General features: G+C 52.7%; 1 protein-coding gene across 5 annotated transcripts in view; it reads left to right on the top strand.

Annotated features, from left to right (window-relative positions):
* Positions 1-17,873, top strand: part of PRMT8 (protein arginine methyltransferase 8) — a 177,044-nt gene that overhangs the window by 151,526 nt on the left and 7,645 nt on the right. For 4 of the 5 annotated variants that reach the window (XM_085025168.1, XM_085025167.1, XM_003481700.5 and 1 more), the window contains 4 exons: positions 762-904; positions 1,508-1,595; positions 8,466-8,581; positions 14,361-14,511. In XM_085025168.1, coding sequence (XP_084881294.1) covers positions 762-904; positions 1,508-1,595; positions 8,466-8,581; positions 14,361-14,511 — 498 coding nt within the window. Of the gene's footprint in view, positions 1-761; positions 905-1,464; positions 1,596-8,465; positions 8,582-14,360; positions 14,512-17,873 lie in introns of all 5 variants that reach the window. The other variant, XR_014845483.1, reaches the window with a different exon arrangement.

The raw sequence follows: 17,873 nt of genomic DNA, 5'->3' as shown, positions 1-17,873 counted from the left end.
CGTGTCACCTGTGCTATTTCATTTAATCAGTACAGCCTCCCACTGAGTAGATGTCACTTTCCTTGGGTGTTCTCTGGGGAACTGGAGTTTGGTTGGGTCAAGCGACTTGCGGATAGTCACACAGCCAACAATGAGACGATCCAGCTCACTTAAGCCCACGTTTCTTGAGCGCACAGCCCATGCTTTTCTGCCAAAACACGGAGTTGCCTTCCCCACCAGCCCTAGGTGGACACCTCCTGGGGCCAAGCGGGGGCTGTGAACAGGGCAGCAGAGGCGGCCTCTCTTCCTTCTGTGGGTCTGAATCATCACTGGTAGCCTGACGTGGGGGTGAGGACCCAGAAACGAGTGTGAGAATCGTCGCTTATCATACCTGGGCTCTGTTTCCACAGCCACCGTTTCTCCTCTCCAAGCCTCAGTTTCCTTACAGGTTCTAGGTGAGAATAAACCCAGTGTGTTTCCTTCAAGGACTTGTTGGGATGATTATATGACATGGTGTCTGTCATGGGCTTAGCACAGTCCCAGGCACATAGGAGCTGCTCAATGCATTCTGCAGGGGAAGCACTCAAGGAGTTTTCACTTCTCTTAGTCTAAAGGAGCTTGGTGAGGGGACAGGTGTGCTGCCACCTAGAAGGAGGATCAGAACAGCACAGCGCTGGCACCTGCAGATCAGCATGTTCTGATGTGGTGGTGGTGGTGGTGGGGGCTCATGGTTCCCGGCCAGGGTCCCTGCACAGTGTGGCTGTGGGGTTCTTATTTTCCAGTCATCACAATCTTTAAGGGGAAGGTGGAAGAGGTGGAGCTGCCCGTGGAGAAGGTGGACATTATTATCAGCGAGTGGATGGGCTACTGTCTGTTCTACGAGTCAATGCTCAACACAGTGATCTTCGCCAGGGACAAATGGCTGGTGAGCATGCTGCATGCTGTCCCCTCGTTGGTCTGCTGGCTGCCTTGCTGCTCACCCCCTGGCCTGCAGCCTAGAAAGACTATGAGGACTTCAGAGAGGACCTAGGCTAGAAGGTCTTCGCTCCCAGGCCCCCTTCTTTAAACCAGGTCAGCATCCCGGGACAGAATGATCGTCCCCCGGTCCACATGTCCCCCTTGGCCTCTTTTGCCATAATGCTCTGGTGTCCAAAGTCTGCTCTGGTCAACATGGACTAAGGACTTGCCTGGCTGCCAAAGAGGGCAGCGTGCTCTTGACCTTGGCTTCCCCAAGCCCCAAAGTCAGAACGTCTTCCACCGCCCCTCACTGGACAGACCTCTGCCCTCTTCATTTGTTCTGCTGCCCCCCATCCCCCACCCCTAGGTCTCTTGAAGGTTCCCTGGTACCAAAATAAAAACCAAGCAGCCCAGCCCAGCCCAACCCCAGCCCTGGCCAAGGCGGCAGTCTGTGGAATGAGAAATGCTGGCAAGGGGGTGCCTGTCTGGTGACTCGATGTGCCGTTCAAAATGTGATGTCTTTGTCAGGTGAATAGATTACGAGACCCATTTCCCCACAATTCATCAACAGAAACCTGGAGGGCTTATGTTTCCAGACCGGGCAGCTTTGTACGTGGTAGCAATCGAAGACAGACAGTACAAGGACTTCAAAATCCACTGTAAGTCACCTTTTGATTGTTGGGCTTTCTCTGTGTGTGTGTGTGTGTGTGTGTGTGTGTGTGTGTGTATTTGTGGTGGGAAGGACCTATGGGCCCGGGGTTGGCAACGGGTCTTGTGGACACAGCTGCTGGACTGGGCCTCTGTGACCCTTTCTGGCTTCTTCTCTCTAGATGTTTCCCCTGGTCCCAAGGGGTGGGGGGGTGCTTCAGAGAAGAAATGAGCAGTGCCTTTGGTGGAAGATGAAGCAGGGAGAGAATGAAGGTCGTGTGAGTGGCAAATGAAGGGGGCTGAGGTTTCGCAGAGCCGGCCCAGTGGCTGGACGCTGCTGGCGGTTAGTCATCCCCAAAGTCCATCTGGGAGCAGGGATCACTGTTCTCCTGCTAAGCTATTCCTGTTGAGCCTGGCTTTCATCCCCCTCAAACTTTTCAACATCATATCGATTCTCCTTCCAATCAAGTAAAATATGGGGCAAGATGTGCGTGTTGGGAGCTGGCAGAGGACACACCCACATCTGTATTCATAATGGCTTATCAGCTGAAAACTTGCTCCCTTGAAAAAAAAAAAAAGACCCCAAACTCTTCAGTGTTTTATCTGGTCCCCAAACGGCTGTTTTGTCCTATTGCATTTCAAGGGCACCAGTTCTCAGTGACACAAGCTGGTCCTCCAGGATAGTAAACCAATTATGTTGTCACAAGGTTTAGAAAGAGTCATGTCTCCTCAACTGGAACTAAAAGGACAGGAGTTCCTGTCGTGGCTCAGAGGTAACGAACCTGACTAGTATCCATGAGGTTATAGGTTCCATCCCTGGCCCCACTCAGTGGGTTAAGGATCCGGTGTTGCTGTGGCTGTGGTGTAGACTGGCAGCTGCAGCTCTGATTCCACCCCTAGCCTGGGACCCTCCATATGCTGTGGGTATGGCCACAAAAAGAAAAAAAATTAAAAGGACAAAGAAGCAAAGACCATTGACCCCCTTCCACAACCCCACACAATCCTTCCCAAAGCACAAGCAGAAACTCCAAACCATCCAAAGGCCTCAGCAGATCTGGGTCCCCACCCCCGACACCACAGTGCTAACGCCAACCCTTGGCAAAGCTCCTATAGAGGGTTCACAGATGGGACAGATGGCCAGAGGCCTCCTGACCCCAGAAGCTAGGAGGCGGGAGTTCACCCAATTCTCACACCATCTGGTCGCTGTTCATGCTGCTGGCGATGCCTCCGCTGGGCTGTGCCACAGAATAAGTGCATTTGCCTGTGTGTTCACATCCTTCTGGAAATATAAACGCAAAGCTGGAAATAATAAACTGAAAGCATGAAGTTCAGAGCCAGGTTCAGGGGAAGACAGAAATGGGGCCGTGGCCTGAGGCTCTGTGCCCTCTCCAGCCACTCTGGCATCCTTTTGATAAGCATGAGAGAGAGGTAGGGTGGCCAGGTAAGACGATCTGCTTTGACGTCTGCCCCCGGCCCTGAGTTTGCATCCTACAGGTGGCCGTGAGCAAACGACCTAAGGTCTCTGAGTCTCAGTTCGAGATAAAAACCTCAGTCCTATTGACTTGCCGTGAGGATTAAGTCGGATCATAGGATCGAGGGATGTGACAGTTCTTGGAGCTACACGCACCAGCCTGGATCCCGTCTCCGGACGTGTTGCTAAGCCCCTTGCTGCTGGTGGCTCTGGCAGCCCAGCGTGGCAGCCAAGCTTGTTGGCCTCCAGTGGCTCAGAATCTAGGACAGATGTGCTCTCGTGATAGATTTCAGAAAGAGCTCAACGGCGAACACAGATCAAATGCATATATAAATAGGACATATTTTGCCCTAGAGCTGCATCGTAAAGCTGCGTTTGGAGTTGTTGCCGTCACTGTACACGTCGTGTGTGGGGGAGAACCTTCAGGCACAGTCTTTCTTCTCACACGCACTAAATATTTATTGAGCTCCAACCCTCGGCACAGCTCTTTAAGGAACTTGCTCGTGCTTTAAAAGCAAATGTACTTCACCCTCCTCCTTGCCTGGATCGTGTTCCGGACCTTGGATTCACTCACCTTGCAGTGAGGACGGGGAGGGCCCTGACGGGCCCTGGGTCCTGGGCCGCTAGCCTGGGCCTGGAGGCCCTGGGATGGAGTCCTGTCCTGCCCACTGCGGTGTTCACGCCTTCTGGGGAAGAAATGTAAAAAGCAGCCCCTTTTTTTCCTTGTGGAATGCTTTCTGGCCTGTCAGCTCCCACCTCCCCCAAAGCAAAACCCCCCAATCAAACACACCTTTAACACTGATTTAAGCTATATTCAACTTTTCTATTTCAACATTTTTTTTAAAAAAAAGATCGGTTTCTGTTTTTAGTAAAGGAAGCAGTCCCTTTTAGAAATGTGTTTTAAATAAACAGAGATTTGAGTTACTCCGAGTTCTAAATCAAAAGTAAAAGCAGGAAGGTTGCTGGTTGCTAAGGGAACGATTGTAAGTAAATTTCAGTTGGCTCAAGAACACGCTAAAAATGAAAAATCTTTAGGTGGGGCAAGGAGAGGGAGGCGAGCCCAGTCGCTTTCAGAAAGGAAGTTGTTAGGAAAACAATTTCTCCCCACTCACTCTTCCCTCCCCTCCCCTCCCCTCTCCTCCCCTCCCCTCCCCTCCTTTCTCAGCCACATGCAACCCAGGACCACAGGCATATGTGAAATACAGAACCTCAATTTGCCCTCAGTTTGCTCACCAGCTGCTAGAGAACACATAGAATGACTGATTGGCCAAGTACAAAGCTCACAACCCATTCTGTTGAGTGAACGAATGAGAAAATGAATCAAGGACTAGAAATAAACCAGCAGAAGAAAGGAAAGGTGTAAGGTTTAACCCTGAGTGAGGAGCAATCGTTTAAAAACAAAAAAACATTTTTTTTTTTTCACTCTGGAGATTTCTAGAATCTCAAAGTTGGAAGGGAATTTGGAAGCTATTCTAGCTGATGGTTCGCCTAGTCCCTGAATGGGCCACCTGCTGAAGGTCAGAGGATGGGCCTGGCTCCCCCTGCCTCCATCCAGACGATGACAAGGAGCCCATGTGTAGTTGGGGTGCCTGTAACTGGAGAGTTGAAGGGCAGGGCCTCTTGGAGGGCTCACATGCTCTCCACAGAGTCCTCCAACACCGCCGCCCCAACATCCAAAGTTTTCCTGGCTCTGGCCTACCTGATACAAGGAGTTGACTTTGATCCAAGAACCTCAAGTGTGTTGCACTGTTATACACACCTTCCTTTTGCAAGTGGAAGCTGGTGCCCCGGGTTCTATTTTTCTCCAAGGCAGAGAAACTCAAATTACTGGGGCCAGGGTGAGGAAGGAAGACACAGCTACTGCTGTCTCCGGGGAAGAGAGAAATCTGTGTTCCGGTCCTTTGAAGCCCAGTTTTTGTTCCCTGGCTCATTGTTTCCTCTGACATTTCCACTCTGCTCAAAAGCTCATTGGAAGCGTTCTTCATCCCTGACGTTGCGATTTTCACTTCCAGCATTTCCATTGGCTCTTTTTTATGGTTCCCACCCTACTGGTGAAATTCGCCATCTGTTCGTGCATGTTTTTCCATTTGATTCTTTAAAACGTTTATTACAGGTACTTGAACATGTCTCTTAGGTAATGCCAACACCTGAGCTCTGAGTGTGGTTCTATTGACATTTTTTCTTGTGGTGATGGGTTACATTTTTCTCTCTTTTCCAAGTGTCTTGTCATTTTTTAAATTAATGCTGGACATCGTGAGTAATGCTAGACAGTAGAGACAGAGGAAAAGGGTATGCTCAGAAAAGAGCATACCCTTTTCTCTGCCAGCCTATTAGAATGGGCGTTTTACTCCATCTAGTCTATAGTTATGGTAGATCTGGGCTTTGTTGTTACTTTAGTTCTAGTCATTGCACTGGAGTGCGGTCCTTTTCAATAGTTTGTTTTAATCCATAACCTAAATCACACAGGTCCTTCTGATGTTATTATCCGAATCCCCAGAAAATTAAGAACAACCTCTCCTGGTGGCTGGTGACCCTCACCCCACATTCACTCATTCCATAGACAGGACAGGATTGCAAGAAAAGATCAATGTGCTTGATGGGTATCTTCTCCCATCCCTGCTCCAATTATGGCAAAGAAGCTACTGGGAAATGAATGGTTAGCAGGAAGGAGAGGAAAACAAAAATCTAATGTCCTAAATGACCTTCACTGAATAACTGAAGGTGGGGCAGTCTAGCTGGAGAGATAAGATGTGAAGTCACCCCTAGGGAGGTACCTAAAACACCAGGCATCATGAAGCAGTGCAGGCATTAAATGGGAAGACCATTCAATTCAAAAAGCATTATCCATGGACCTCTGTTGTGCCAGAGGCTCTGCTCTGGGTGCTGAGGATACAGAAAGAGAAGCCTGGTTGGGAGGAGCTGGAGAAGGTGTCACAATGGCCATTTGAAAACTGGACTGGAAGGGGCTCTGAGGCGCGTATAGCCCAAGTGTTTCCAAACTCTGCTTGGAATTGCCTGAGTAGATTTGAAAATTCCAGTTTCCTGGGTCCCAGATCTGGAGCTTCTGATTCAGTAGGTCTGATTGTGGTCCAGGAACCTGTACTTTTATATTTATTTATTTAGTCTTTTGGGGGCTACACCTGCAGCATATGGAGGTTCCCAGGCTAAAGGTCAAATCGGAGCTGCAGGTGCCAGCCTGCACCATAGCCACAGCAATGCGAGATCCAAACCGCGTCTTTGACCTACACCACAGCTCATGGCAGCGCCGGATCCTCAACCCACTGAGCGAGGCCAGGGATCGAACCCATGTCTTCACTGATACTAGTCGAGTTTGTTAACCACTGAGCCACTACGGGAGCTCTCAGAACCTGTATTTTTAAAGTGTCCCAGATGATTCTGGAACATAGAACCAGTGACCCAAACTCTTCTCCTTACAAACAAGCCAGAGAGAGGGAGATGGATCTGCCACCATCCCACAGCCTGGGTGGCGGCAAAGCCAGAGCTCAAACCACGTAATCACAGCAGCTATTAAGTATTAAGGGCTTTTCTAGGTGCCAGGAACTGTCTTATGTACTTTACATGTATTATCGCATTTAATCCTCCTAACAACCCTGCAGTGTGGCTGTCATTATCATCATCTCTATTTCAAAGAAGAAACCAGCTCTTTGAGAGGTTCAATTCTTGCCTAAGGTTGCACAGCAAACAAACAGCAGAGCCGATTAAAGGTCTAAAGCCCAGGATTTAAATCATTATACACGTAGACTCTTAGATATCTGCCCAACACTTGCAGTGACTCTTCACTCAAAGCCGGGCCGGGAGAGGGAGAGAGCAGATGTGTAGACCCAAAGGTCTCTTGAGAAAGGGTTTTAGACCAAGGCAGCGTGTTTTGCTGTGCACGTTTGATCCGGGTGAGCGTGGAGAGCTATTTCCAGATTCTAGAAGGGGGTGCCCTCTGAAGCATGTCCTGGCGCCGTCTTTCCCCTAACGTAGGTCAGTTCAGTTGGGAATTTGGCAGCAGCCTTGGGTATGTAATGGGATCTGATTGGCATCTTATCCCCAAGCCTGTCTTTCACAAGTGCTCACGCTCTGGGAGGGGAGCCTCTTCTTTTTTTCCCGGCCTCTTCTCCCTGAGGAGAGTCTGTGTGCCTGAGAAATGAATCGGAGTAAAAGGAACACAGCTTCTCCATCATCCTGGCTCCTCGCCACCCGCTTCCTAAACACACACAGGGACATGAGTCCCTACGGTACCATTGGTTTGGTGAATGTTTTTTTAAAAATTTAATCTTGTAGGATTTTAGGGAAAAGCATCTCTACTTCTGTGTATTTCTAAACCTCTCTGAATAAACAGACAAAGGAGATCCAGCTGCCCGGTAACTCAAGCCTCTGCCAAGGTGCCCTTGGCACCATGGGGAGAAGCAATGGTGTTCCTGGTTCGGGCATGACTGGGTCAGTGCAGTGGAAGGGGTGGGACGGCTCCTGCTGTGGGATCCTGGGCCAGATACTGAGTATGAGCCAGATGGATGCCAGCTTCTGTGTCCTGTAGACGTGTCCTCGTGAGCTTGCTGGCGAGATTAAAGGACGGGTCCGGCCAGGGCGAGGTGGTCGGTCAGCAGCAGCAGCAGGGATGGCCATCACCTCAGGATGATCTTGGCCCAGACTTGCAGGCATTTACGCACCAACCCTGCACCCTGACTCTGTCCCTCTTGTAAAGCATCTTAGGAACAGCCCCAAGGGGCCAAGGAACACGGCTGGATGTTTGTGTCTTATGGGAGGAATCCTTGGCGAGAACATCACTGCGGGTGGGAAAGGCAAAGCCCCTCTCATGGACCCCCCCCGCCCCCCCCCACCGCAATTTGCAGCTGAGAAAACAGGTTCAGAGAGGTTAGGGCATCTGCGCAAGGGCCTGGCCAGTGAGTGGGAGTGTGAGGAGTCAAACCACAGCCTGTTTCACCAAAAGCCATGATTCTGCTGCATGAGGAGTTGAACTGGCGGGGATGGGAAGAGGGAGAGAGAGGCGCCTTCTAGGCGTGGGGAAGGGCTTGAGCAAGGGCACCGAGGCAGCAGCGTGGGAGGCAGAAAAGAGAGTTCGCAGGAGACGCAGGCTCAGAGAGGGGGCAGGAGCACAGGTAGAGAAGAGGCAGGAATTTGGGATCTAGTCCCAGTCCTATGGGAGTCCAGCTGTGTGACACTGGAGAAGCTTCTCGGCCTCTCTGAGCTTGGCTTTTCCTAACGATAAAGCAGGAGCTGTACAAACAGAGTACATTGCAAAGCCCTCCACCGGGCAAGCAGCTCTCCATCCTTGGGCAGGGGAACATGAGCTGCCCCTGCCCCGTAGTACTCAGGAGGGTTGGGAGACTTGCGGCGGGGAGGGTCCTGCTGCCAGCCCTCACATCGCGCACTGTCCCCACAGGGTGGGAGAACGTCTATGGCTTTGACATGACCTGCATCCGGGATGTTGCCATGAAGGAGCCCCTGGTGGACATCGTGGATCCAAAGCAAGTGGTGACCAACGCCTGTTTAATAAAGGTCTGTGGATGCATCCTGCTCGGGCCTGGGTGTGCGGGAACCCAGCTGTGCCACCTGCACCCTGTGGGCCAGGCGGAAGGACCGCACCAGCTCCCGCAGGGCCTCAGACTGGGAAGCAGGGCCACTTCGGCCAGAGCCTCTGGTAGCCCGTGGAGACCAGATAAAAACAGGCATGGTCACTGAGCAGAGCTGTGGAGAAAGAGCTACTGGACTCCATAGTGGCACAACTTGCGGGGCGGGGTCAGTGCATGTCCTTTGTGGTGCAAGGGGGGCAGGGCAGGGTGGAGGTTGGGGTGAGGGTGGGGTTGGGGCTGTATCAGAGGAGAGAAGGCCCCCGAGGCTCAGCTGGGGGAAGATCCTCCCTTCAGAGAGGGGTGGGCTCTTAGGAAAGAAATCCTGGAGTTCCCGCTGTGTGCCTTGGGTTATGGATCTGCTGTTATCTCTACAGTGGCTCCGGTCACTGCTGAGGCTCAGGTTCAATCCCCAGCCCTGCACAGCGGATTAAGAATCCAGCGTTGCTGCAGCTGCGCCTTGGATTCAATCCCTGGCCCAGGGAACACCCACATGCCAGTGGGGGTAGGTTCGGGCCAAAAAAAAAAAAAAAAAGAATAAGGGAAAGGAATCCCACACCTCAATCTGTGTAATAGGCATCAACCCCCACCTCCAAGCACACGTCCAACCCAGCAGGCAGAGCTCCGCCTCCTAAGGGCTCTCTCTTTTTTTCTTTTTACCGCTGCACCTGTGGCAAATGGAAGTTCCCAGGCTAGGGGTCGAATTGGAGCTGCAGCCCCAGCAACGCGGGATCTGAGCTGTGTCTGCAACCTATGCTGAGGCTTGTGGCACCTCCAGATCCTTAACCCACTGAGCAAGGCCAGGGATCGAACCCTCATCTTCATGGATACTACGTTGGGTTCTTAATCCACTGAGCCACAACGGGAACTCCCCTGAGCGCTCTTGTTTGCATGCCCTCACCTCTTGTCCTCCAAGGCTTCAGTGCAGAGAACCGCTTGCCTGCACCCGGGGGCCCAGTCCTTACCTAGGGCATCCTTGTTACTAGATATCCGAACAGGCCATATTTGATAGGGTACCAACAAAGCCCCCTTGCCCACCTGCTTCAGCCCCATGCTGCTTCTGGAGTAACCATTGTCCACACATTGAATTGACCTTTCTGGTCCTTTCTCTAAGCATTTGCATTTATGTTGCTAAACTATCCTGTCACATCACAGAGAACTCCTGCTTTTTTTTTTTTTTTTTTTTTTTTTGTCTTTTTGTCTTTTTGCTATTTCTTTGGGCCGCTCCCACGGCATATGGAGGTTCCCAGGCTAGGGGTCTAATCGGAGCTGTAGCTGCCAGCCTACGCCAGAGCCACGGCAACGCAGGATCTGAGCCGCGTCTGCAACCTACACCACAGCTCACGGCAACGCCGGATCATTAACCCACTGAGCAAGGGCAGGGACTGAACCCGCAACCTCATGGTTCCTAGTCGGATTCGTTAACCACTGCGCCACGACGGGAACTCTGGAACTCCTGATATTTGACCTTTTTTTGTAAAGTCTAGAAAGACATCAGTTTCAGATGGTTCAAGTTAATTTTTTTAATCACAGAATCTGGGTTCATAGCGTAAGTAGCCATCTGCTCTCCCAGCCTTCATCTTGCTGAAACACACCTGTGTGCCCCGTCCCATATGTGTCACCACTTTTCTGGGAGCTCAGGGCTGGATGGGAGCATTTGCCGTGGGTGAAAGGGAGGAGCCCAGGGCCACCGGGGTCAGGGGAGATTGCTGTAGGACTGATGCCAAAGCCTGCTTTGTCCAGGTCCCTCGTCTCATCCCTGGTCACAGTCTTCCCGAGGAGAAACACAGCCTGTGTCACCTTGGCATTTAGAAGGGACCTCAGAGGACAAATAAAACTAGAGGAACCGCACACAGGTCCCATCAGACACTGCATCCCTTATGTAACACCCTCCCTGAGGGCTTTGGTTCCAAGTTCAAACCTTGGCCTCGCACTGACAGGCTTTGGCTGCTTTCTATACTCAACTCCTTCTGAATCCAGGTAGAATCAATTGATAATGAGCCAATGTCCTTTCATGTTTTCCCACCAGCCCCTCTGTCCTCAAAGTCTCTCTCTTCAGGTGCCCCAAATAACTCACCCGCAGTGCAAAACCTTCCTGCAAATATTGCAGCATGAGCAACAATCGCCTGATGCAGCCAAAATGGCCAAAATGACTCGCAGCAGGTATATGGAACCATTAGGAACCTGCACATAGTGGCCTCTGCGTGGGGCTAAAATTCCTTCCGTGTCCTTGGGCCCCGGGTCACTCTGCCTCTGCCCTGCAGGTGTGGCCGTGGCCCTTGTGTCTGTCCCCTGCTGGTCCAGGACTGGCCCGCTCGGTCCCCGCACCTTCCTCTCCCCCGTCCCAGCCAGGGTCTGTCCAAGGTTACACGGGAGCAGGTATGGGGCTGTGGGTGTGGCGGGGCTGGAGCACAGGACCTTCCCCGCCTGTCACCTCCTTCCCCACGCTCTGAGAAGGGCAAGGACGGAGAGCGTGCCCTGCCGCCAGGAGGGCCGTCCATCAGCTCTTGCTAATGTGCTCGCGACGTCTTCCCGGGTCTGTTGGGAAAACACGTGCCCTTCTTCACACACTTAATTGCTATTTTCATCGCTATTAACGTGGCGGCGGGTGACACTTTATTATAATTAAGAGTCTGTTTTGACCAGACTTCTGCTCTGAGACACCAGCTTATAACATGATTTAGTGGCGGGGACGGCAGCAGGGCTCCTGGAGTCACGGACGCCTGCCTGCCAAGCCCTCCGCTGCCGGCGTGGCCTGAGGCTGAGCCAGGGGCCTCCCTGGGGTCTCTGAGATGCTGCTGCTGCTGCAGAAAGAAGAAGCCTTCCAGCAAAGGGGTCCAGGCTCTGGGGGCCAGGAGAGTGGGTCTGACTCGGAGGCTTAGGGTCTGAGGCGGGCGAGGAGGGGACACGACCTAACTGGAGGGCCTTTGTGTCTCTGAGGTGCGGGCACAGCTGACTGCCCCATAGACACCGGCCCCACTGCAAAAGACCAGCTGCCTCCAGCCTGGCTAGTTTTAATGCAGACTTCTTTACCTTCAGTCTGGGAGGCTTTTGTTCCTTCAGAGGCCCCATTAAGATGCAAATGTCCATCTAGAGACAGGGCGGGCCTCGGTGGCTGAAATTTGGTTGATGAACAACCGAGACTCTATAGAGAGGGAGTCCCTGGTAGTCTGTGTGTTGCGTGCATGCATGTGTGTGCGTGTGTGTGCATGTGAGCGCATGCACACTGAGCGTGGTGAAGAAGTCAGAGGAGAATGGAGGAGAAAGGAACCAGGGTATGTCACAGGCCCACCTCCCAGGTCCCTCTGTGTCCAGGCTTGGGTATCTTTACCTAAGCCATAGAGAGTCATTGAGGGTTTCAGATCCAGGGAGTGGCTGGGTCTCAATGGGTCTCAGAGAGATTAGCTGGTTGGTCTGAATGAGAGGCTGGAAGGGGCGTCGTCAGGCTGGAATATGGTGTTAGAAAGAAGGCTGCTGAGTGTCGGGGGGCTGTGGCACGCAGGGCGGGCACACGGACCATGATGTCCAGCCCCATATTTTAAAGGACCCCGGTCTGATGGTGGGGGCAGGGCTAGAGGGAGTGAGGATGCTGAGATGAGCCAGAGGCAAGGTGGAAAGACCAGGCTAGGCTGGTGGCCAAGGGCACCCCAGAGAGAGGTACAGGGAGCTTGGAAACAGCCCTGATGAAGAATGAGAGGCCACAGTGTGTGAATGAGTGTGCACACCACGAGCCCGGCGGACTGTGCTGAAGCCCTTGACACAAGCACGGTTAAGCTGGGCTGCTTATGAGTTGTTGGATTGGAGAGACCCCGTGGACGCGTTGCCGGGCAGGACAGCGAATGCCGTGAGCTGACAAGTACTGGGGTGAAAAAGATTTCCCAGCCAGGGGCGCTGGCCCAAACTAATAGGGTGACATCTAAAGAAGGACCCCTCCCCTGCATGAGGCACATGAGGGGGATGCAGTGGGGCGGGAGGGGTTTGGCCGGCTAAAGGCAACAGGAGCCAGCTGGGTGCTCTTAGAGGTCAGAGGTCACTAGAAATGGTTCCCGAACAAGAAGGGTAGGGGAGCTGGAAACCATGACTTGTGAGAGGCCGTCGATGTTGGAGAAGAGAAGGTTTAGGAGACCCGCGGGAGCAGGAACAGGCATCGGCTTAATCTGTGGGTAGAAGTCAGAGACTGACTGCCGTGGGGTCTCCTCGTTAGTTCTGAAGAAGGACCTACCGTTCAGAGACCCCTGGAAAGGACCAGCAGCCCAGTGGGCAGTGCGCCACCGCTGGAGGAGCTCGGGCACCCAGGCCACTTCCTGGGGATACTCCCAGGAGCTCTAGCATCCCCCAGGGGTCAAAGGGGACAGGCTTTCTAATCTCATCAAATTCTGCACACTGGACCCGGACCCACCATTCCTTCAATCCATGTTCTCCATCCCCGGGCTCCAGAAAGCACTTGCATTTGAGGTGACGTCACCAAGGGCTCCCACAGTTCCCTACACCTGCAGTCCACCCTCTTCCCCCTCTGCCCAGCCCTCACTGTAATGGGGCTCTGGTCTGGCCAGCTGCCTTGACCACACCTCTGCCTCTGTCCACCCCTTGGAGGCACGACTTCGCCTTGAAGGCCTTGGGATGCTTTGCCTCCAGTTTTCCTTTACTCATCCTGGAAACATGTTTCGATAAAAGCCTCTCTGTCTCTTGGCTGCTCTCGTTTCCCCACCCTGAGACCCTCTCTCTTACGTGTTCCTGATGTCTTCCTCCATCCGGGTCTCAGGGGCCCCAGGTGCTCCTGCCACACCGGTGTCTGGCTGGCTCGTACAGAGCTCTCGGGACGCAGGTCCCTGTTGCACAAGCCACAGCGGGAAGCTCTTCTGTAGGCTTCGCTGAAAGCAGCCTCGATGACTCCTGGGTCTCTCTCTCTCCCGGCGGCCGGCCAATGTCAGGTCAGCATCCTTCACGAGGAAAGAACAGCGCTTTGCACACGGTCCTTCATTACACCTGCTCCCACGCAAGATTGATCTTCAGCCACTTCCCAGCAGAAACTGTTAGAACTATGGGCTCTTCGTGTTCACTGAAAAATTCTCACCTCTTATTTCCCCCTTTTATTATATATATATGTATGTATTTTAAACTCTCCTGGCTTGTGATAAATGGTCAGCACTTCCCAGAGCTCTATCGGTGACTGTGTGGGTTTGGTCCCCACTTCTGAGATGCTACTTGATGGGAAATGCCTAGTCAGGTCACCGGAATCAGAGGGGGGTGGCTTGGATTCTGTAGGTCTGGGGGGTGCCCTCCCCTCTAGACCACTCCCCACCTCGGAATTTGCCCCCAGAAGACACCGACGCTGTCATCCAGGGACCACGCCATGAGACTGCTGAACTAGTGATGCTGAGGCGGTCGCTCTGGGGATACTTGGGCTGGGTTTAAGGATGCTCTAATGAGCTCTTCTCTCCCCTCCCCATCAGCCCCCACTCCCGGCAGATTCACCTTCCTAATTCTCTTGTCCTCATGCTCTGACTCATTGCCTGAGCAGACTGCACCCTAGAGGCTGGAGGAGGTCATCGGGAGGGTGGTGGGTTGGCCTGGGGAGCACCCCCATCCCACAGCCACGACTCCCCCAGGAGCCTGCTATGGACAGGGACGTGCAGGATGAAGCTGTGGACCAGGCCCAGGCCTGGTGGAGGCGCTGAGCGTCCGCCTTCTCTCTCCTCCGGCTGCAGGAGGTGGATATTTACACGGTGAAGACGGAGGAGCTGTCCTTCACGTCTGCCTTCTGCCTGCAGATACAGCGCAATGACTACGTCCACGCCCTGGTCACCTACTTCAACATCGAATTTACCAAGTGCCACAAGAAGATGGGCTTTTCCACAGGTGAGCTTTCTGCCAGCGTCCTGGCCCCTCCTGGTCTTGTGCCGAGGCTCTGAGGGAAGGGACCTTGCCAGCCTGGGCGTGGGGCAAGGGCCCGGGGCCTTAGCAAGGGGCCCTCACTTGGCACCCAGTAAGCCTGGCCAGCCATGGAGGAGTCACATGTCCCTACAGTTTTGGCTGCTCGAGGAGAAGGTAAAAAAAAAAAAAAATTGTGGCTGGCATGGCCAGAGCTGAGAGCGTGTGCTGGGTGGGGAGAGGCAGGGGTTGGGGTCACCTTTCAAGGGCTCATTTGTCCATTTAGTATTTCCTGTGCATCTACTGTGAGCGGGGGCGGGAGGGGGGGGGTGTACGGCGTGGAACACGATTTCTCTACATCCACGGCACATCTTAGCACACCTTCCGCATCCCTCTCGGCGGGTGGCAGTCTGTCTCCGGGGCTCTTCCCTGTCTCCCGGCTTCTGTCCCCGTGCCTCCTCTTTAAGCCCCCGACCTGTCACCAGCCTCCTTCAGAGGCGCCTCATCGCCATCGCAATTCAGCCCAGGCTTCCCAGCCTAGTAAATGGGGGAGCAGGGGGTCCCTGACCCAGCCCCATCCACTTCCCCAGCCTCATTTCTCATGACCCTCCCTCCACACTGCACCTTCCACCCCCCTCCCTAGGCTTCTGCAGACCCTGGCCCCCAGGGCCTCTGCACACACTGACCTCTCCTCCATCCAGGTGGACCACGGGGGCTCTGGCAGATCCATCTCCCTCCCTCCTGTCTGCTCTGGCTGCCGTAACAAAGTGTCACCGGCTGTGTGGCTTAAGTGACAGAAGTTTATACCTCATGGTTCTGAAGGCCTCTGGTGGTTTCTCGCCAAGCCTCTCTCTTTGGCTTGCAGACAGCTGCCTTCTCACCGTGTCTTACGTGGTCCTTCCTCTGTGCACTTCCTGGTGTCTCTGTGTGTGTCCTAATCTCCTTGTTGTGCAAGGACACCAGCCACACTGGATAAGGGCCCAGCCTAAGGGTCTCATTTGAACTGAATCACCTACACTATAGCTCACAGCAACACTGGATCCCTGACCCACTGAGCGAGGCCAGAGATCGAACCCACATCTTTATGGATACAAGTTGGGTTTGCTACCCCTGAGCCATGATGGGAACTCCACTTTTTTGCTTATTTTTTTAATTAGTAGGATGAATCTCTATGAATTCACCACCCAGCTCAGTAACTAGGTTGTAAATAAAGGATTATTAATTAGAATGGGATAGTAACTAGAATTGTTTATTACTATTAGAGTATGAATACAAATATCAAGAAATACTCATTAGAATATAAATATTAACCAGAAATACAGTATTAATAAAGATGATTATGTTTTAATTAATACAGGCACGTAAATTACTTCAGAGTCACACAGTAAGTCCTTGAGAGCTCACCACCTAACTCAATACTTAAATGCTACTGATATCCATGCATCTCAACTGGAGGGTCCCCTCTTGTCCCATCCCCCACATCGCCTCTAGATGAATATTATCTTGAATTTTGCGTTCCTTGTCCCCTTGCAATTTTAAAACACTTTTATCACATATATGTGTTGTCCTAAATAAGGTATTGTTTGGTCTCAGCTAGCTTTGAACTTCACGTGCAGTGCAGGCTGCTGTAAGCAGTCCCTCCCCATCGGCCCCCAGCTGCGTGTTGCATCTCAGCATGGCTGTGGCCACTCCTGGAGGCCCCTTTGAAAGCACATCACGTTTCATGCAGCTTGAAACGATCCCTGTTAATGGCTCTGGCCTCTCCTCCCTACGGCTTTGGATAGAAGCCACGGCAAATGGGCTCAGGCACCCAGGGTTCCGGGCTGCACCAGCCAGCGACACAGCTGCCCCACCCCCTGGACTCAGCCTTGGCAGGTGGGGTAGGAACCGGGGAACCAGGCCCCCAGGGCTACTGGGAAGTGGGTGGAAAGGCAGTCCTCCAGAGTAGAAGCAGGCCTGGGTTTGAGTCCTAATTCTTCCAGGAATCAGCAAGGCAGGGCGATCAGGCTTGAGAGTTCCTTCCTGCGCCTGGGGCTCATTATGTGTGAAATGTGGTGGTTGGACCTCTCCTCTCTGGCAGCCCCTTCCCAGTTTCACCACCCTGGGGCGCGGAGTCATTTTTTCAGGTCCCGGAAGCTTTTCCGTGCATCATCTTTAATTCTCTCCAAAGCTTGTGAACCTCCAAAGGAATGCGATTATAAATTTACAGCTTAGGAGTTCCCGTCGTGGCGCAGTGGTTAACGAATCCGACTAGGAACCATGAGGTTGTGGGTTCGATCCCTGCCCTTGCTCAGTGGGTTAACGATCCGGCGTTGCCGTGAGCTGTGGTGTAGGTTGCAGACGCGGCTCGGATCCAGCGTTGCTGTGTCTCTGGCATAGGCTGGTGACTACAGCTCCGATTTGACCCCTAGCCCGGGAACCTCCATATGCCGTGGGAGCGGCCCAAAGAAATAGCAAAAAGACAAAAAAAATTAAAAATAAATAAATAAATAAATAAATAAATTTACAGCTTAAAAAAAAAAATTAAATGCCACAAAGAAGTACCAACAAGTTAGCCATTGAGAAGAGACACAGGAAGAAAGATTCCACCAAAAACACCCAGAAAGATCTTCTTGTGAGAGGCCCCTGCCATTTGTCCCCACAGCCCCCTGTGCACGCCAGCCCCATCCTTGGCCACAAGTCCCACCAGACTTTATGGCTGGCTGCCTGAGGGTTCGTCTCACTTAGGCTGTACTGGCTGCTGTTCCCCATACTTAGGATGGTACTGGGCATACACCCAGTCGCCCTGAGTGGATGTCTGCTGAATGAATGAATGAATGAATGAATGAGTGAACAAAGGAATGTGTGCATGCTTGGACATGCAGTTGGTGCCCTGCGGGCAGTGCTGCTCACACCCACTTCAAAATCTCGCCCAAGAAGCTTCCCATGGTCCAGAACCCACAGAGACTGCAGGGCTCGAGGGAGGAAGAGAAGGGGATGTTGGCGTGTGGGGTCAGGGTATGAAGAGTAGGAAGGGGCTGTCATAACAGGGAAAACTGGAAGCCAGTTTCGTGATCTTAGGACCTTGAAATTTGTAGTTGGGCTGGGGAGGCAGGGAAAGGCTTGCCTACCGACCAGTACTCTAGATGACCTGGTCCATAGTGGTGTTGAGTGGTCACCCTTGTGCATTCGGATTCTGGATAACCCCTAGAACATTCCAGACCACTCCAGTGGGGCAGCACAGCTCTGGGGGTCAGAGCCGTGGTTTATGGATAAATGAAATGACGGACCACTTTCCACACTGATGAAATAACCACTTAACGCAATGGCTCAGCTGGACCCTAACCTGCCTGATATGTTACGGGAAAGGC

The sequence above is a fragment of the Sus scrofa genome, chromosome 5 (assembly GCF_054392235.1).
Source record: "Sus scrofa isolate SSC_HxYL_T2T_F1_AM1 chromosome 5, Sscrofa_HxYL_maternal_Yorkshire_Landrace_v2.0, whole genome shotgun sequence".
Classification (NCBI taxonomy): domain Eukaryota; kingdom Metazoa; phylum Chordata; class Mammalia; order Artiodactyla; family Suidae; genus Sus; species Sus scrofa.
This window is presented reverse-complemented; position numbering and strand designations above follow the sequence as displayed.